Source organism: Oncorhynchus keta, chromosome 4, assembly GCF_023373465.1.
Source record: "Oncorhynchus keta strain PuntledgeMale-10-30-2019 chromosome 4, Oket_V2, whole genome shotgun sequence".
Taxonomy (NCBI): Eukaryota; Metazoa; Chordata; class Actinopteri; order Salmoniformes; family Salmonidae; genus Oncorhynchus; species Oncorhynchus keta.
In genome coordinates, this window is record NC_068424.1 from 28,772,471 (window position 1) to 28,794,627 (window position 22,157).

Consider the following 22,157-nt stretch of genomic DNA (forward strand, 5'->3'; position numbering starts at 1 on the left):
GAGCGAAAAACTGCTGAAGCACAACCAAACTTCGAAGTTGCACCCTGTGTATTCTACTATTCTAACTCTCAACAGTAAGTTGAGACCCCAACTGAGTTCCAAAAAATGAAAAAAATGTAATGTTGCAGTTTTAACTTTGACACGTACCAACAAGCGGGTGTGATCATTCTACAGTTGTCCCTGGAACATATGCTCAAACCAGTGTGATTCGAACGCTTATTTAGAACGTCCAGTTTCGATTGACACAACAGTCAGCGTTTGAGCTTGCCACACTGTTTTTTTCTCACAGAAACAGTTTGCACAAGTACTTACAAAGTTATGTCCTGAACGTGACCAGTTTATTTTTTAATGCAATGTTCAGACATTCACAGAAGTAGCGACAGCATAACACAATCATCCAAACCGGAACATATAGGCTACATTAGTCCTAGAGCTAACTGAGGAAAGATTGACGTACACGTATGGTCATATTTAGCTAACTCTGACAGAAAACACTATGAATGAGCTAATAGCAATTACTATTTACAATTCATCACATCACAGGTGAACTCACCATTGATCGAAATAATTGAGTAAAACACTTTCTAAAAATCAAAAGTAATCCAACAATGGGTAGTTTGTGGGCACCACAATGTTTGTCTTTTCGCGTCAACCAAAGATAAGAAGAGGAGACAAGATGAGATAGGTATGTTTGTACTGTAGCATGCATGTTAAAGGCGTGAGTTGTCTATGATCGTTCACTTCCCGGAAGTTTACTCGAAAAATGAGTGAACCATTCCTTCACCTCATTATAACCTATTTGGTCTGACAGATGTTTACGTGACACCCAGAATGCATTGTATAATGTCAATCATGTCAGATATGTGTGGCGCCATGTCAACAAACATGGCGCCACACATATCTTGCAAATAGCTTAGCATTAGCTCATCATGATCAGGACAACCTTCAAGAAAGTATTGTATACACATCGCAGGTGTCCATTACAATCTATGCAATAATCAGAATGCATTATTTGCCATCAGTACTTGAAAATGTGAATAAAACTGTAAATACATTATGCTCCATACATACATACATACATACATACATACATACATACATACATACATACATACATACATACATACATACATACATACATACATACAAACATACATACAAACACACACACACGCTAACTGGCCATTTACAAAAAAGGTTATTTGTATAACAAATTTCCTTCAATTCTACCCATTTTTGCGATTGGGTGATTAGGACCCTCTGTAGTTTGGAGGTCAGGGCCCTGAGTGACTGGTCGGTAATCGGCTATAATTACTACAAGTTTAGCTAGATGGCTAGACTAATATACCAATTAAAAAAGTGATAACTGACATGGCTAATTGAGTGATGTCAGTGACTGATATAACAAAAGAAAAATTGCAGATGCACAACCAAATTATGAACTTGCACCTTGTGTATTCTACTATTCTAACTCTCACAACATTAAGTTGAAACCCCAACTGAGTTCCTTTTGGGATGTGGGGCCCTAAGTGACAGCTTATGTCGCTCATGTCTGCAGCCGGCCCTGTCCTATTCACTATGTATATGGTTCCTGGTCAAACATAATGCACTAAATAGGGAAAAGGGTGCCAGTTAGGATGGTGACCCAGTTTTCTGCTGACCTCTCTCACCAGGACCTCTTTCACAGTCTCCATCCAAGTATATTTAGTGAATACGGCCTAAGTAAGAACTATTGATATCATCTTTGTGGAGTGGCCACATGAAAGTGCTTGAAGTGATAAGCACCCTTAAACCAACAGCTTTTTAATCAAAATAATGTGTGTCAAGCTCTACTATTTAAACACTTTAGTTTTCGAGAGGGCTCGAGTCTGTTTGTGACAACAAGTGTAAACAAACTTGAGCAATAATATTTTTCCAGTATAACCCCTAGTAGACCCGTGGGACGTATATTCATATCACATTTATTTATGACAATAACATATTTATTTAAATCACAATGACTTTAGAACAGATTCATCAACAATCAATAATGACAATCAATAATCAACAATCAATAATCAATAATATACACACACTATTTAGAGAACTTAGGGTGGCAGGGTAGCCTAGTGGTTAGAGCATTGGACTAATAACCGGAAGGTTACAAGTTCAAACCCCCGAGCTGATAAGGTACAAATCTGTTGTTCTTCACCTGAACAGGCACTTAAACCCACTGTTCCCAGGCCATCATTGAAAAGAAGAACTCTTATAAGAGTTCTTAATTAACTGACTTGCCTAGTTACATAAAGGTCAAATAAAAATACAGTCATTTGTTCTCTACCTATATAGTACTCTAAGTACCCCAATTCATGTGGTTAAGTTCAAAAGAATACTTATTTGTGTACCTAGTGCAGTCCCCTCTGCTCATCCAACAACCTTCAAATACAGAAATTACATTTAATCAAATTGCTCATGTTATTCACTTTGGCATCATCAGGCTCTCTTTGGAGTCGCCCTTGACATGTGTTTGTTAATTAAAGACATGCAGGAGTACCTCCCAGGCCTTTTAATCTAGTGCCCCCCCGTTTTGTCAGTCTTGCCACCGTGGCAATTTGTCATCGACTCAGATGAAAGTCATCAAGCTGGTAATCAGGACAGCCTTTTCGCTTTTCTCTTTTATCCCCCCTCACCACCACCACCTACCCCCCCACCCAACCAAGAGGTGCATAGCACACAGAATGGTAGCATGAATAGGCATCCCCCTTTCAAAGAATTATGGGGGAGGGAATCAAAGCTCTTTTTCCCACTAACAGGCTCCTTAGATACAATCTCTGGGTGACCTTTTTTTCCTCTGGGAAGTAATACAGCCCACCACTGACAGCTCACAGCTCACTGACAGTCACTTTGTACTAAAAGAAACCCTCCAATGACATGCATTTTCCATGAGTCGGAAATACAATACAAGAAGACAGAATTTGCATTTATGTAATTTCCTTACATTGACTAGCCTCCATGCTAGCCCCAACAGCAGCAGTGTGGTGTCATAGAGTTGAAGTGCATTAGGTAGAACTGAGTTGAGCCAAACGGTGAGCTTGACACATACATCACCAGAAATCCAACCAACCATTCATACTAATGAGATTAACAGCTAGACCTGGTGACATATGGCTAATTCAAAACCCTGGGCTTTGTTTTTATGCAGTAATTTCTGTCGCAAAATATTTGGCTGATTCATATGGTATTGTTGGCTAATCCTCTGGCCTTTGGGTAAGTGGGCAACTCGTCTCATATACTACCGATGCTTTTAATCATGCTAATGTTAATGGGTTGGTAGAGTAAGATGCCGGCGCTCTAATTAAGGTGGAAAATATTCTAGTTGTTCCCATCCAATTTTCTTCCACTGTGGTAATTGGGATTGCTTTCTGAGGCATTAGGATGACTTGGCGGGCAGGTGCAGATATGAAGTCTCCCTGACGTTGAAGAAAGGCAGAATTCCGAAACTCATTTCTGACTTTGATGGAAAGATGATTCGCTCATGTGCGCAGCCAGAGAGCAGCGAGGCTTGCTTTATCCTCGCCGAGTCTGTCTCTGTGTAATTTTTTTAATTGGTCTGAATCTAAAAAGGGAAACATTATCTCCTATACACCCTTACAACCAAGCAAGAGACACTCTCCTAGATCCTCTATAAAAAGCTTTCAATATTTCTCTCCTCACACTAAGTCATTTGATTTGAGAGTCAAATCAGTATTTGCCACCGTTCAGTCATGATAGGGGAAACAGACAGATTAGCTGTAAATTAGTTGGAAATTAAACCACCTGCTCATATCCTGTAGTGTTTCAGCGGCAGACATGGGTTCAAATACTGTTTCACATTTTTGGTTCAGTTGCGCCAGGCAAGCTCAATCAAGCCCAGATACAGTATTTGAAATTGTTTCAAATATTATTTGAACCCCCTATTTAGTTAGTGACCGCCTCAAAGAGCTCAAGACAAACGACGCGTCTCTGAAACAGCGACCTAATAGCACTTTCGTTCATTTGCTTTATATATCACAGGGCAATGTGTTCCCCATGATAACCTTGATGTTACCACAGTGATGGATATGGCCAGCACCTGGCCGCACCATTCTGGCACATTGTGACATCTCGTATAACCTTACCTGATTGTCTCTTATGACATGTCACTTTATTATGGTATTAAGCTAATTTACCATGAGATTCTATAGGATGATCAGTCAACATTAGAGAGAAAGCACACGTTGCTCACTGTCACCCAGATATTGATGTGTAAATACCAGGGGGGAACGACTGCCCCCTCTCATCGAATACGGGATGATGGTGTGCAGTGGCTCTTGACCAATTCTGCTATTTTGTGTTTTTTTTTTACACAGATCTTAAAATGTTTCGTACATAATGTCTCCGCCATCATTTCCTATAACTAACTAACCTTGATCTGTACGAAAATGTCCTCTTCATCGAGTCGGCAGCTCTGGAAGTTCTGCTTACTCTGGACTAGGCCCTCATCCCCTGGTTTCAAAAGAGGAAGCGGCGGCAAAATAGAGGCAGGTGAGACGGCCTCCTGACGAGACTACGTCGAGAAGCAAATAGACCGCCATTGCCCTCTATTCTATTGGCGAACCTGCAATAGCTGGAGAAAAAAACTAAATGAGCTATCCTATCAACGAGACCTGAAAAACTGTAATGTCCTATGTTTCTCAGAGTTGTGGCTGAACGATGACATGGATATACTGTACATCTCGCTGATATTTATATGCATCTTCAAGACAAAGGGGAGGGTTGTGTCTCTTTGTTAACAACAGCTGGTGCGCCATCTCTAATGTTAAGGAATTGTATCAAGTTTTTGCTTGCCTGAGTTAGAATAACTCATGATAAGCTGCAGACAATACTATTTATCATCTACATTTTTCATAGCTATCTATCTACCTCAGACAATCTGCACCCGGACAGATGATGAAACTGTGGGTTTGCACAACCAAAGAATTTCTGCACAAACTGTCAGAAACCATTTCAGGGAAGCTCATCAACTGTAGATGCTCGCTGTCCTTACCAAGGTCTTGACCTGACTGGAGTTTGGCATCGTAACCGACTTCAGTGGGAAAATGCTCACCTTCGATGGCCACTAGCATGCTGGAGAAGAGTTCTCTTCACGGATGAATCCTGGTTTCAACTATACAGGGTAGATGGCACCGTGTGGGCTGGCGGTTTGCTGATGTCAAAGTTGAGAACAGAGTGCACCATGGTTGCGGTGGGGTTATGGTATGGGCAGGCATAAGCTACAGACAACGGCAATGGCAATTTGAATGCACAGAGATATAATGACGAGATCCACCGCCATGTTTCAAGATGATAATGCATAGCCCCATGTCGCCATGATCTGTACACAACTCCTAAAAGCTGAAAATGTCCTCGTTTTTCCATGGCATGCATACTCACCAGACATGTCGCCCATTGAGCATGTTTGGGATGCTCTGGATAGACGTGTAGGACAGCGTGTTCCAGTTCCCGCCAATATCCAGTAACTTCACAAAGCCATTAAAGGGGAGTTGGACAACATTCCACAGGCCACAGTCAACAGCCTGATCAACTCTATGTGAAGGAGATGCGTCACGATACATGAGGAAATTGGTGCTCACACCAGATACTGACTGATTTTTTAATCCCCGCCCATACCCTTCTTTTAAGGTATTTGTGACCAACGGATGCGTATCTGTGATGTGATATAATTTAGTCTGACTGATTCCCTTATCTGAACTATAACTCTGTAAAATGTTGAAATTGTTGCATTTTGCGTTTATATTTTTGTTCAGTGTATTGTGATCACTCTATGGTAAGGGGAGACTCTCTCGAACACAATGGTGTTCTCTGTTTTGCTCTACGACCTCCCCAAATATGTCAGGAGACTCCTCTGAAGTCGGTACTGTCGATGTGTCAACTTCTGTTTGGTAGCGTCTAAACCATTTGGGCTGCAAACATTTGGAAAGTATGAAGGTAGATTTGTGCCTACCCACAAAAATAGGTAAATATGTGAAAAAAATATACATTTTATTTATATCTCCTTGATTTAGGACAGACACTTCAAAACCTTGTTTCTTATGATATATTTTTTGACTGTCCTTTTTGCCATTTATGAAGGAGTTATGTATGAGTCAGTATGATCTAAAAACCTTCTACAGTATGCTCACTTTGAGGCAAGCAACACTGAACCATATATGAGAGCACCCGCCTTTCCAGACTCTATGTAATCTGTCTTCCAGTAGCCAACGTGAGTAATATCTTTAATTAAACAGGTTAACATTCGCAACAGACGGAATACCAGGATGCTTACTCAGAGCATGCCTTGACCAGTTGGCAAGTGTCTTCTTTGACATTTTCGACCTATCCCTGACCCGGTCTGTAATACAAACTTGTTTCAAGCAAACCACTATAGTCCCCGTGCCCAAGAACTCCAAAATAACCTGCCTAAATGACTATCGCCCTGTAACTGTCACATCTATAACCATGAAATACTTTGAAAGGCTGGTCATGGCTCACATCAACACAGACACCCTGGATCCACTTCAATTCACAAACCACCCCAACAGAATCACAGATAATGCAATCTCTATTGCACTCCACACTGCCCTCACCCACCTGGACAAAAGGAATACCTATGTAATAATGATGTTCATTGACTACGGATCAGCATTCAACACCATAGTCCCATCCAAGCTCATCACCAAGCTTGGGACTAAACACCTCCCTCTGTAACTGTATCCTGGATTTCCTGGACTTCTTGATGAGACGCCCCCAAGCCATGAGGGTAGGCAACAACACATCCGCCCACACTGACCATCAACACGGAGGCCTCTCAGTGGTGTGTGCTTAGTCCTCTCCTCTACTCCTTGTTCACCCACGACTGAATGACTGCGCATAACTCCAACACGATCAAGTTTGTTGACGACACAAATGGTGGTAGGACTGATCACTGACAACAATGAGACAGCCTATAGGGAAGAGTTCAGAGAAATGGCAGTGTGGTGCCAGTACAACAACCTCAACATCAGCAAGACAAAGGAGCTGATCGTGGACTACAGAAGACAAAGGGGCGAGCACACCCCCCTCTACATCGTTGGGGCCATAGTAGAGTGGGTCGAGAGCTTTATGTTTCTCTGAGTCCCCATCAATAAGGAATTAACATGGTCCACACATGCCCACACAGTTGTGAAGAGGGCATGACAGCTCCTCTTCCCCCTAAGGAGGCAGAAAAATTTTGGCATGGCCCCTCAGATTCTGAAAAGGTTCTATAGGCTGCACAATTGCAAGGCACCCGCCCGCCATCAAGGACCTCTATACCAGGCGGTGTCAAAGGAATGCAAACAAACTTTGTCAAAGACTCCAGTCACCCAAGCCATTGACTGTTCTCTCTGCTACCGCATGGCAAGCTGTACCAGTGCACCAGGTCTGGAACCAGCAGGACCCTGAACATCTTCTACCCCCAAGCCATAACACTGCTAAACAAGACTGCTAAATAGCTAATAAAATGGCTGCCCAGACTACCTGCATTGACCTTATTTTTGCACTAACTATCTTGCGCTTGCTCCATGCACACACACTGGACTCTACTCACACACACATACTTACACTGACAACCCAACACGCACACACACACTCACACACACCACACGCTGCTGCTACTGTCTATTATCTATCCTGTTGCCTAGTCACCACTATACCTACAGTATATGTACACTACCGGTCAAATTTTTAGAACACCTACACATTTTGTCTTTATTTTTACTATTTTTTACATTGCAGAATAATAGTGAAGACGTCAAAACTATGAAATAACACCTTCTGTATGGAATCTTGTAGTAACCAAAAAAGTGTTAAACAAATCAAAATGTATTTTATGTTGAGATTCTTCAAATAGCCACCCTTTGCCTTGATGACAGATTTACACACTCTTGGCATTCTCTCAACCAGCTTCATGAGGGTAACCTGTAATGCATTTCAATTAACAGGTGTGCCTTGTTAAAAGATCATTTGCGGAATTTATTTCCTTCTTAATGCATTTGAGCATTTCAAGAACTTGAACATTTCATCAAGTGCAGTCGCAAAAACCATCAAGCGCTATGATGAAACTGGCTCTCATGAGGACCGCCACAGGAATGGAAGACCCAGACTCTGCTGCAGAGGATAAGTTCATTGGACTTACCAGCCTCAGAAATTGCAGCCCAAATAGATGCTTCACAGAGTTCAAGTAACAGACAACATCAACTGTTCAGAGGAGACTGTGTGAATCAGGCCTTCATGGTCAAATTGCTGCAAAGAAACCACTACTAAATAACACCAATAAGAAGAAGAGACTTGCTTGGGCCAAGACACGAGCAATGGACATTAGACTGGTCGAAATCTATCCTTTGGTCTGGAGTCCAAATTGGACTCCATTTTTGGTTCCAACCGTGTCTTTGTGAGACGCAGTGTGGGTGAACGGATGATCTCCGCATGTGTGGTTCCCACCATAAAGCATGGAGGAGGAGGTTTTATGGTGTGGGCGTGCTTTGCTGGTGACACTGTAAGTGATTCATTTAGAATTCAAGGCACACTTGATCAGCATGGCTACCACAGTATTCTGCAGCGATATGCCATCCCATCTGGTTTGCGCTTAGTGGGACTATAATTTGTTTTTCAACAGGACAATAACCCAACACACCTGGATTTTTACCAAGAAGGAGGGTGATGGAGTGCTGCATCAGATGACCTGGCCTTCTCAATCCCTCGACCTCAACCAACTTGAGATGTTTTTTGATGAGTCGGACCATAAAGTGAAGGAAAAGCAGTCAACAAGTGCTCAGCATATGTGTGAACTCCTTCAAGACTGTTGGAAAAGCATTCCAGGTGATGCTGGTTGAGAGAATGCCAAGAGTGTGCAAAGCTGTCGTTTTTGACCGGTAGTGTACATCTACCTCAATTACCTCTTACCCCTGCACAATGACTCAATACTGGTACTCCCTGTATATACAGTGCCTTCAGAAAGTATTCATACCCATTGACTTATTCCACATTTTGTTTTGTTACAAACTGTATTGAAAATGGATCAAACTTTTTTTCATCACCCATCTACACACAATACCTCAAAATGACAAGGTAAAAACATGTTTTTTTAAATGTTAACACATTTACAGAAATACACTATATATACGAAAGTATGTGGAAACCCCTTCTAATTAGTGGATTCCGCTATTTCAGCCACATCTGTTGCTGACAGGTGTATACAATTGAGTACACAGCCCTGCAATCTCCATTGACAAACATTATTGGCAGTATAATAGCTTTACTGAAGAACTCAGTGACTTTCAATGTGACACCGTCATAGGATGCCACCTTTTCAACAAGTCAGTTCGTCAAATTTCTGCCCCGTTAGAGCTGCCCCGGTCAACTGCAAGGGATGTTATTGTGAAGTTGAAATGTCTAGGAGCAACAATGGGTCAGCCGCGAAGTGGTAGGCCACACAAGTTAACAGAATGCAACCTCCAAGTGCTGAAGCACTCTGCGAGTAAAAATTGCATTCTCTGGAGTGATGAATCACGTTTCACCATCTGGCAGTCCGACGGACAAATCTGGTTTTGGAGAATGCCTGGAGAATGATACCATCCCTAATGCATAGTGCCAACTGTAAAGTTTGGTGGTGGAGGAATAATGGTCTGGGGCTGTTTTTCATGGTTCAGGCTCGGCACCTTAGTTCCAGTGAAGGGAAAGCTTAATGCTACAGTATACAATGACATTCCAGATGATTCTGTGCTTCCATCTTTGTGGGAACAATTTTGGGAATTCCCTTTCCTGTTTCAGCATGACAATGCCCCTGTGCACAAAGCGAGGTCCATACAGAAATGGTTTGTTGCGATCGGTGTGGAAGAACTTGACTGGCCAGCACAGAGCCCTGATCTCAACCCCATCAAACACCTTTGGGAGGAATTGGAACGACGACTGCGAGCCAGGCCTAATCAAACAACATCAGTACCTGACCTCACTAATGCACTTGTGGCTGAATAGAAGCAAGTCACCACCGCAATGTTCCGACATCTAGTGCAAAGCCTTCCCAGAAGAGTGGAGACTGTTGTAGCAGCAAAGGGGTGACCAACTCTATATTAATGCCTATGATTTTGGAATGAGATATTCGATGAGCAGGTGTCCATATACTTTTGGTCATGTAGTGTATCTCATTTACAGTTGAAGTCGGAAGTTTACATACACTTAGATTGGAGTTATTAAAACTTGTTTTTTAACCACTCCACAAATGTACAAACAATAGTATGCAAGTATAAACACCATGGGATCGCGCTGCCATCATACCGCTCAGGAAGGAAAGGCCCTCATGAAGATGCTGGAGGAAACAGGTACACAAGTATCTATATCCAGAGTAAAACGAGTCCTATATCGACATAACCTGAAAGGCCGCTCAGCAAGGAAGAAGCCACTGCTCCAAAACCGCCATAAAAAAGCCAGACTACGGTTTGCAACTGCATGTGGGGACAAAAATCATACTTTTTGGAGAAATATCCTCTGGTCTGATGAAACAAAAATAGAACTGTTTGGCCATAATGACCATTGTTATGTTTGGAGGAAAAAGGGGGAGGCTTGCAAGCCGAAGAACACCATCCCAACCATGAAGCACGGGGGTGGCAGCATCATGTTGTGGGGGTGGCAGCATCATGTTGTGGGGGTGCTTTGCTGCAGGAAGGACTGGTGCACTTCACAAAATAGATGGCATAATGAGGGAGGAAAATTATGTGGATATATTGAAGCAGCATCTGTAGACATCCGTCAGGAAGTTAAAGCTTGGTCGCAAATAGAGCTTCCAAATGGACAATGGACCCCAAGCATACTTCCAAAATTGTGGGAAAATGGCTTAAGGACAACAAAGTCAAGATATTGGAGTGGCCATCACAAAGCCCTGATCTCAATCCTATAGAACATTTGTGGGCAGAACTGAGAAAGCTTGCGCGAGCAAGGTGCCCTGCAAACCTGACTCAGTTACACCAGCACTGTCAGGAGGAATGGGCCAAAATTCACCCAACTTATTGTGGGAAGCTTGTGGAAGACTACCCGAAACGTTTGACCCAAGTTAAACAATTTTTAGGCAATGCTACCAAATACTAATTGAGTGTATGTAACTTCTGACCCGCTGGGAATGTCATGAAATATATAAAGGATTAACTAAATCAATCTCTTTACTTTTATTCTGACATTTCACATTCTTAAAATAAAGTGACCTAAGGCAGGGAAAGTTTACTTGGATTAAATGTCAGGAATTGTGAAAACCTGAGTTTAAATGTATTTGGTTAAGGTGTATGTAAACTTCCGGCTTCAACCGTACATAATTATTCACACCCCTGAGTCAATAGTTTGTAGAAGTACCTTTGGCAGTGACCACAGCTGTCAGTCTTTCTGGGTAATTCTCTAAGAGCTTTCCACACCTGGATTGTGCAACATTTGCCCGTTATTCTTTTCAAAATTCTTCAAGCTTTCTCAAGTTGATTGTTGATTATTACTAGACAAAACATTTTCAGGTCTTGCCGTAGATTTTCAAATAGATTTAAGTCAAACTGTAACCAACCACTCAGGAACATTCACTATCTTCTTGGTAAACAACTCCAGTGTAGATTTGGCCTTGTGTTTTATGTTATTGTCTTGCTGAAAGGTAAATTAATCTCCCAGTTTCTGGTGGAAAGCAGACTGTAGCAGGTTTTCCTATGGGCTTTGCCTGTGCTTAGCTCCAGTCCTTAGTGATTACAAGCATACCACCACTATGCTTGAAAATATGGAAAGTGGTACTCAATAATGCGTTCTTTTGTATTTGTCCCAAACATAACACTTTCTATTCAGGACAAAAAGTGAATTGCTTTCCACATTTTTTGCAGAATTACTTTAGTGCCATGTTGAAAGCATGATGCATGTTTTGGAATGTGTTAATTCTGTACAGGCTTCCTTCTTTTTAATCTTTCAATTAGGTCAGTATTGTGAAGTACCTACAATGTGGTTGATCCATCTTCAGTTTTCTCGTATCACAGCCATTAAACTCTTGTAACTGTTTTCATTTCACCGTTGGCCTCATGGTGAATTCCCTGGCTGAATTTCCTTCCTCTCCGGCAACTGAGTTAGGAAGGACCCCTGTCACTTTATTGTGACTGTGTGTATTGATACACCATGCAAAGTGTAATTAATAACAACACCATGCTTGAAGGGATATTCAATGTCTGCTTTTACATTTTTTACCAACCTACCAATAGGTGCCCTTCTTTGCGAGGCATTGGAAAACCTCCCTGGTCTTCGATGTTGAATCTGTATCTGAAATTCACTTCTGCGAGTGAGGGAGTTACAGATAATTGTACGTCTGGGGTACAGAGATGAGGTAGTCATTCACAAATCAATCATGTTAACCATTATTATTGCACAGATAGTGAGTCCACTAATTATGTGAGTTGTTATGCAAATTTTAACTCCTGAACTTATTTCGGCTTGCCATAGCGAAGGGGTTGAATACTTATTGGCTCAAGACATTTCAGCATATCATTTAAAAAAATGGAATTTCATTTTGACATTATGGGGTATTGTATATAGCCCAGTGACAAAAACATCTCAATTTACTTGATTTTAAATTCAGGCTGTAACACAACAAAATGTGGAAAAAGTCAAGGAGTGTGAATACTTTCTGAAGGCACTGTAGCATGGTATGTTTTACTTGTTATTGTAATTTGTTACTGTATATTTATTCCTCTTGTCACTTTTTTAATATTTAATTACATTTATTTTTCTTTAACCCTGCATTGTTGGAAAATTACCTATAAGTAGGCATTTCACGGTTAGTCTCCACCTGATGTTTACGAAGGATGTGAAAGATAGAATTTGATTTGATTGATGCCACGGAAGTTCAAGGCCGACCGTCGTACTGCAGGCATTGTTAGTAGAAAACAGGATCCCCATTATAGTGAATGGAAAAATGGCAATCTTCAGGGTCAATCTTCGTGTAAACGGAACATTTTTGAAGACAATCATGGTACTAATTAATTATTGCTTCTAATACACCAGATATATGCCCTTGAACCAATTATTTTAAAATTGCACACAGAACAAGTTCTAAGAATAATTGAGTTGCCAATGGCAGCTTACAGTACCCTGGTCTGCCTTCAACTTGAATGACTCAATGAGAGGGGGAAGCACTGAGAGCTTACAGCGTCACTTCCTGGAGTAGCTCAAACTGCGCATGTTATGTCTCCATGAGACACCAACTTACCCGACTTCATTTGGCTTCAATGTACTGTTGAGTCTTCACATAGGAATGAATGGTGTCACATGATAGATGGCTTGATCCAAGGCTTTGTCCATTCATACAGTATATACAGTCATTGATACATACAGTCAGTCGCACAATCACCGTGGTATGCTCCATGCTGTTTAGTTACAATTTACACGAGCTTGCTGTTGTTCGAAGATGCTGTAGCAACCTGTTACCCCTGGTAGATTGCGTTCTTTTTCTAGGGTTTTTGGGTGGTTGATAGTTGCTTTTCATATTGTTGTTTTTTTAAACATGGTTCAACCTAATCGGAGACACAGCCAATGAACAGACAATGCAATAAGTGCCTATAAATGAATTCCAATTACATCTAAGAATTTGGCACTTACAGAGTAAATAGGAAATTATAATGAAACACTAATTCCAGTATCAGCTCCCCTTTTCCCAGAGCTTATTGGTGCTCCCAGTGCTCCTTCATTACACATACAAGTCTAAGGACCCAGAATGGTACCTAAATGAATGCACCGTCTAGCTTTTACATGACATGTTTCTGGTAATTACCGTCCATATACCAGTTCTACACTGGCTGTTTCCTTTATGTGTATCTACTTACTGTAGATACAGGTACATTGCTAATGAAGCAGATGTTGGCTGTGAAATGATTGTAATGAGATTGTTCATGCAGTAATGATCTGTCTTTCAACATGTATGTGTTAGTTGTTTTACAGGTGTACGTGTGGCACGAGTGTGTGCTTTTCTAAGCAGAGGCATGGTAACTACATTGCTACTCCCGAACAAAGGCAAAGGGAACTAGAGAGGATCATGGTCTCTAATGCCCCCCTGATTTGAAGGGAGGTAGGGCGGGGGGTGAACACACTGAGGCCTTCTCAGAGCAGAGGCAGGGATCACCATGGCTACTCACCAGAACCAGGGGTGAAGTGAATAAATGAAAAGCTCAGCACAGCAAGAGCTGGAGTGTGCATTGACGCTCTCTCGCCTGCATTTTTAGCTCCTTTTGTGGTGCAAAGGGACCTCTCTCCCTTTCCTTTACACTTCACCGTTTTTCTTCACCCTGAGTATTATGTTTCGTAGAATAACATGTTGTACTTCACAATCAAACCCCTAAACCCCGATATTGTATATATTGTTTTAGGCATTGCACCGGCAGAAGCAGTTGCATTATTGTTGCAATAAATGCATTGACAAAATAAGCATAGACCATAGTACTGCACTCAATAACATCTTCCTTGTACTGTACATTCCTACTAATGTAAGAAAACAATGTTGTAAGGACTGTCCCCTGATAATTATACACTTTTGATACATTTCAGTACCTTGTTTGATTTGGTAGCCTACAACTAAGGCAGCATTTTTTTTTTTCTACAGCGTAAACTTCCTTCTTTACTTCCTCACAACATAACAAAGTGTTTTACAGTAGCCCACAAGCATAAAACACAGCCAGATCAACCAATGTTGTTTCTTTACAGGTTTTATTTTGGTCTATTTGTGAACCATGTTACTGCCCTCATGGAAACCCCATTAAACTCAACCGTTCAAACCGAGGCGCTCCTTAGCAGCAGCAGTAGCCAATAGGCTGTTTCGGTGTACCAGAGCCAGTGTTGCTTCTGGGTATGTATTTGCGCCTGACTCAGAACCGTGTGTACACAGTCCGTTAAATAGAATAAAACTCTCTCTCTCTCTCCTCCTGAGAGAGAGAGAGAGGGAGAAATACAAAGCTTGAAACATGTATCTGGGATTTCATTTATTTATTTATTTAAAAAAAAAAACATCTTATTTTATTCTTCCAAGGCTTCCAGTCGTCTTTGTCGTTTTCTACAAAGTACGTCAGTCAAACAGGGAGGAAGAAAAGAGACATGGCCAGTGCAATAATAACAGTGCTAACACACTGTGACTGAACAATACAGCAAAGATTAAAACCCCATTAAGCAGCACCAGAACCATTCAAAACCAAACAGCCTCTTAGCGATTGTGATGGAAATGTGCCATACATCGTAATGTGTATAATAACAGGTGAGATATGGCCATGGGGACACAGTTTTTTTCTTAAAGTTTGGCCAATTGCAGTCTTTTTAACGCTCCGAGGTAAACAAGTAAACACAAAGCAAACGTGATTGCCCCAGGAGGACTGTCTGCATACAAAGTGGCGATAAGTGTCAGCATTGATTTCACTGGAGTTTTTCTGCTCTGTTCCACTCACCCTATCGTACTCTTGCTGTGTCGCTGCCGGCGGTGTGTTTTTAAGTTACACTGCTGTACTGGGCTGTGGAGCATACTGGGTTCTGTTCATCCCAAGGGAGGTAAAGACAGGATGATATGTACATTTTTGCAAGAGAAGCAACTATGGTGCTCGATTTAAAGTTCTACATAATAACAGTAGAAGTTTGAAATAGCACCTGAAAATGAGCAAAGACAGTTAAAAAAACGGTTAGATTAAAGGAAGGAAGTGGTATTCTACAGGGATACACTTTTTAATAGGACCTACTGTGGCGTAGATATTTTATGTAATATACTCACTTCTGAATAGATTCAAAGTGGAACACTTGAAGCCCATTGCAAAAAAAAGCCAAGCGTAAAGCTAACAACCCCGTTTTGAGAGCGACTACATGCCGCAGTCAGTTGACCCCTGACCTTCAGTTACATGCTTTGTGGGCTGTCAGCTTTGTCCTCCCTGTCTGTGGTATTTTCCCGGAACACACTGCCATCGCGGCTTGCTCAAGATTAAATGTTGACTCTCCACTGCAGTTGACAATTTACCTCAAGTTTGCTCCTGACAGCAGGGGATGGTGAATAAACAAACGGCTTCCCTATTGGAGTGTCAAGAGGCGCATGCTGAGGCATGCCCATGCAACCAATACCATCATTACGCCCCAGACATGCCATTCATCAACAGCCTGATGGAATCCATTAATAAAATACATTTGGTGTCCGTCTGAGGCTCTATTGGATATATAAAACATACATTAAGCCTGCGGCGATATCCAGGCAATCATTTGATACACCTATTGACTTGGAAACAAAAATGATACTGCCAGACGCCCGCTGGGATACAACATGGATCTGTAAAACCTTTGTTGCATCCCAAATGACACCCTATTCCCTACATTGTCCACTACTTTTGACCAGAGCCCTATGGGTCCTGGTCAAATGAAGTTGTTGTTGTTGTTTTCTTGAAGTGAAGTGCTTGGGAAATAACCCTGTTTCAAATGTAACTACACTGTAATCCCTGGGAAGGTCTTGGCTTCTTATCCTACAGAATTGTGCTAACACTATGCAACACTCTCCATATTCCCACCAGACTGCTTATTAGAATGCATTTATATTGCATACAGCCATACTCACAGAGCTTTGAGACTTCTGGTATCCTGTTTTACAAACAATGTGCACTTTGTTCACTTATTTTTTTTGTTGGTGCGTGTTTATTCAGCACAATGTTTCTGCCCAGGATAAACGTTGAACCTATTTGAAATTACACAGATGTACATAATGGATCGATCATAATGGTATATCATTGGATTTGGTTTTACAAGTCACCAATCTCCTTTCTACTGACTGACATTATCTCTGGTCTCCAATTATAGCTCCACTCAGATGTAGACAAAGGGGATGGCAAAGTGAAGTACGTGCTCTCCGGGGAGGGCTCCACCTCCATCTTCACCATCGACGAGAACACGGGAGACATCCACGCCACTAAGCGTCTGGACCGGGAGGAGCAGGCCTATTACACCCTGCAGGCCCAGGCCGTGGACCGGCTCACTAACATCCCTGTGGAGCCCAGGTCAGAGTTTGTTGTCAAGGTCCAGGACATCAATGACAATGAGCCCAAGTTTCTGGATGGACCCTACATGGCAGGGGTACCAGAGATGTCAGCACTGGGTAAGCCTCTTTCTCAGCCTCTCTCTCTCTCTGTTTGTTTGTCCCCAGTCATCTGTCCTAGTCTCTGTCTATCTATCTGTCAGTCTGTATGATTTTGACATTGATGTCTGTATGTCTGCCTGTAATCTGCCTCTGATTCTCTCTCTCTCTATTTCTGTCTCTGTCTCTCTGTCTCTCCCTCTATCACATTTACCCAATACTACCCACCACTATCTGAAATATCCTACATGTATTTCTCTCTGTCTCTCATCTCTCTTGCTTCATCTATGTTAATAAACACAGTCTAAATCAAATCAAATCAACATCAAATCAAATCAAATCGAATTTATTTATATGGCCCTTCGTACATCAGCTGATATCTCAAAGTGCTGTACAGAAACCCAGCCTAAAACCCCAAACAGCAAGCAATGCAGGTGTAGAAGCACGGTGGCTAGGAAAAACTCCCTAGAAAGGCCAAAACCTAGGAAGAAACCTAGAGAGGAACCAGGCTATGTGGGGTGGCCAGTCCTCTTCTGGCTGAGATTATAACAGAACATGGCCAAGATGTTCAAATGTTCATAAATGACCAGCATGGTCGAATAATAGTAAGGCAGAACAGTTGAAACTGGAGCAGCAGTATGGCCAGGTGGACTGGGGCATGGTCCTAGGGCTCAGGTCCTCCGAGAGAGAGAAAGACGCTTTATTATAAACATGGAACTGAATCTGTGGCATTCATTTTGTCTGTCAAACTGTGCATGATTGTCATAGCCACAACTGAAGAGGGTCCTTTTCCACACACACAGAGGTTTTCTTTCTAGTGTTTTCATTAACCGTTGCAGTTTCAAAACACTGTGGTTTTAAAACCTCCAACATCTAATCTGACCCTTTACAAAGTGATTACTACAACTGGTTAGTTCCTTTAAGTGGCTCCCATTGTTCCACATTGTACATTGTTTAGATGCGGTTTTATACCTAAAATAGTGAACAACCTCATGAGCCCCCACAAAAAGATCATTGCTAGTTTGAACGATGAAAGCGGTGAAATATCTGCTTATACAAACAGACCCGAAACCCCAATGTTGAGCAATGAATCTAGCGAGTTCAGAGATGGCAGATTATTCAAATCCAACAGGACATGTAACGGAACACCTCGCGAGGTGCTTCGCCACGGAAACAAAAGCTTACCGCACAGTGCCTGGGGACACCGTGAGCCAATCCTGTCGGAATGGGAAATGTGGATTAAGCCTCCATTTAAAATTCATGTGACAATCTGCCAGGGAGAGGAATAAGAGGCTCCACACGCCAAGTGGCAGACAATGTCTCCCAATCTTCAGGGTTAAGTGATATGACAGGCACAAACACACCAACCTCAATATTCTTATCATGTAGACCCAGAGACAGCAGAACATTGCATCTACGTGTTGTATCTTCCTCAGGCTGATAGGCAGAGATGCAAACAAGTGGATACATGGAGATACTGTTTGGTGTAAAGTCAAAATGGAGCCTATGCTAGGCATTTACTGGCAGTGATAGGAGTATTTTCCAGGGCAATGCAGTGCTTTGCTCATAACATTTATGTCATAGGCACTGAGATCTTATAAGGATTAAGCAGCCCAGAGTCAACGGGGGGGTAAAGGTGGGGTCTGGCTTAAGGAACTAGAGGATTCCACTACAAGGGCTAGGTGGCTCGTGTCCAACGGGAGATAAGAGAGGTAGAGCAACTGAGCACTTCATCTGCAGTAAAGGAAGCACTCCGAAACACCAATAGGCCGGGTCACACTCTCTGGCTTATTTACATCGCCATGGTCTTCATCTGAAGTTGTTGGAACAGCATGTGAATTATACATCCCGCTCTTTGTAAATATCTGCTCAGGGCCAGTTATAGTACAGGAGTGGGCCAGGTACCTCTTGTCCTCCATAACTCCTTCATAGATGTGTTTCAATCATTAATGGGCGTAGACCGGCTACCTGTAATGAATTGGTTCAATTTAGAGGAAATCATGAATTTAATTAATTAAAGCAATTAGATGGTAGTTGCTTGTCTCATACACATGGTAGCCCTTATGGCCCGGGGATCTAGGAATACTTTGTCTTAATCACGCCTCGGGATGTCAAATGATAGACAAGAGGGGCTTGAAGACATTTGGCTGTGTGACAACCTCTGAGCAGCCAAGGCACAGGTCTCAGGTCTACACGTCAGACAGACGTTCCCCGGGAGCTGATGGAGGGCTTAGGGAATGTAACGTCAGGCCAAGGCCACCGCCTCGTAGGAATGTACCACCCACCACTCCTTTATCCACCTGTCATTGTTCTTGTCTAATTCATGGATGGAATAGTCAGTTAATTCTGGAAGAGAAAACAAAAGGGGTGCTTCGGTTTCAGGTGACATGGATAAAAATTCAGAAGACAGTTCATTTCAAATGATTATTTCCCTGTGATTTGAGATTTGGGTAAAGCCAAAGGAAATGTAAGATGGAATTATGGAGCCCATTGATTACAGTACCAGTGTGACTAAGTGAGATTGTAAGGATCAGAGCATTGGCACCCACCTATAGGCATATCCTGGGCACAGCAGGGCCATTACGGGTTTGTCTTTCTTCGGATTTTGTCATTAATTTTCACACGCCAATTACAAATAAAGTTGAACTAGTCTCCGTGCAACAATCCCTGCTTATCTCAAGCGGACGGGAGCAGGTGTGAACGTGCAGGAATATAATCAACTTAATCATGGGCACCAATGTTGAATACTCATCAAGGAGCTGCAAAGTTGGTGAGCTTAAACTGCAGGTTTTGAATATTGCTTTTGTAATATCTAATCATCAGTCACACACCCACACTCAAATCAGTTTTGTACTAGAGAGGAACAGAGTTGCTACTAACATTTCTTCCCACTCTCACACTTTGCTGATTATGTGACCTTTGTCAGCATGTTGCACTAATGTACAGTACGCTTACCTTTTGAACTTCTTAAGCCTTGCTGGTGAAAGTTTACTCTAATGGTAATTCTGTAGTATATGTTACGTTAAGTAGAAGAGAAGTCAATTCTTATCTTCTGTCTCATACACATTTTGTTCAACTAAGTATAAAGAGGTACAAGCCATAACGATGCAAAACATATAGCTTACAGTTTTGGATACTTGGATCATGTTCACTTGGAGATGAGTATTTATGGTGGCAGTTGGATCCAGTCTTGTGTCTGTAAAGCTTTGATGAATACCTGTCGGCCATTCAAATTAGACATGCTGCTACATTTATTTTCATTACTGTCAGCTGACAATCGCTCACCCTGAGATGCAGACTTGATTAGGAACCCCTGTTTTGTCCCGATTCACTGGGGAAAAAATGAAAATATGAGAAATTTATCAATCACACAAATGAAGACAGACAAAAAGTGAAGTGACACAGACAGGCACATGACAGCTGCATCGAGAGGAACCGTGTAATATATTCTGATGTGAGGATGTTTATCCGTTTTGGACAACCACTCTTGAAGGCTGGCTATTCTTATTCGTGACCTTGACTGCTATAAATATTACAGTGTTTCACAACCAATTTCCTCTAGCCTGGGTATCAGTACAGATACACCACAGAAAACACAAAATAGACATCTGAAAGAACCACATCAGAACCATTATTGAGGGATAACCTAAATTAGTTTTAGCTTACTGCAACTGTGTAGTGATAAGAATTGTGAATACCATAGCACAGCTCTCTAACATAGTGGCATTGATTGACCTTGTTTAAATAAAATAAATGTTGTAATATAACCTGCCACGACTAAGACGTGACGATATAATCTTGGGAGTCCACATAAAACTAGCTTGATGATAACTTCTCGGTGTCCACCCAGACATTTTTTTATTATATTGCTCAAATTCAGGACCAGTGCCTGTTAATTCTGGTTTATGACTGGAAATACGCCGACCTAATCTTCCATTTCCAAAATCACGTCATTCTGTAAGAGTACGTAAAATATGGCTCATGCAAGAAAGTGTTTTTTTTACAAGGGTGTTTGATGCAAAATAAAATATAACCTACTTTGTAAGACAGGCCCATACTGTAACACATAAAGGAAAGTGCCTAAGACACCAGCAGAGATGCATGGCTATTAAAGTGAAATATACAAACATAAATCAGCCTATTCATCTGACCATGCTCAACAGAAAATGGCACACTTGTGGGAAACATTGTTTTTATTCCAAGGTTACGTCTCCTATGTCAATGGTTGATAATTGCATCTTTGTCAAATCAGAAATGGGCCTCAGCTTCAAAATCACTAATAACGCAAATTCTGAGACTTACTTTCCTTGATGGACTAGTACATTGTCACACAATTTTTTAAAATGTAACATCCCAGCAAATATAATAGTCTTTTGTGATAAATTCACCCTAGAATGGCACTGGCTCTCCTAGTAGCTCTCTATTGAGGTCCAGTTGTTTTGCATGGCAGATTACTGGCTCAGTACACTTGGTTCTGTTATGTTACAGATAAAATGCTGGTCTCCGTCAGGGGCCAGACCATAGTTCACAACAGAACAATAGAGGTAAATTGTCTGATTAGCGATGATTACTGGACCTTTGTGCATTCGGTCCCTTGACCAAAGCACTCCTTCCAACAAGCTTGTTAATCCATGTTTCTGAAACGTCAAATTTCAATGTTGTTCCAAACGTCAGATTTCAAAACGCTTCAGGTTAAGTTTAGGCATTAACTCCGAATTTTTTAAGGTTTGGGAAAGGCTTAAAACAAAACATTAAAAAATGACTTTCTATCACTGGATTCAAACATGCCACATTTTTACCACCAGGGGCAGATGCTTATGCCTATCCCTCATCCCCCATCCACCATCCACCATCCCCCATTCCCATCCACCATCCCCCACACCCTAGCTAAACCGAAACCTACTTGAAGGTAACAGAGCTCACCATTGGCCCTAGTGTCCTGTTTCCACGTCGTCTCCCGACGTGCTCAGAGATGGCTACGGTCCAGCTGTGTAGAGGCAAACTGCTTTAGGAA

The 22,157-nt window shown here is 41.8% G+C and overlaps 1 protein-coding gene across 1 annotated transcript in view; it reads left to right on the forward strand.

Moving 5' to 3' along the window:
• The window catches only part of LOC118372758 (cadherin-7-like), a 113,261-nt gene that overhangs the window by 24,976 nt on the left and 66,128 nt on the right, over positions 1 to 22,157 (forward strand). Inside the window, exon 3 of the mRNA XM_035758758.2 lies at positions 16,870 to 17,164. Coding sequence (XP_035614651.1) covers positions 16,870 to 17,164 — 295 coding nt within the window. The remainder of the gene's footprint in view (positions 1 to 16,869; positions 17,165 to 22,157) is intronic.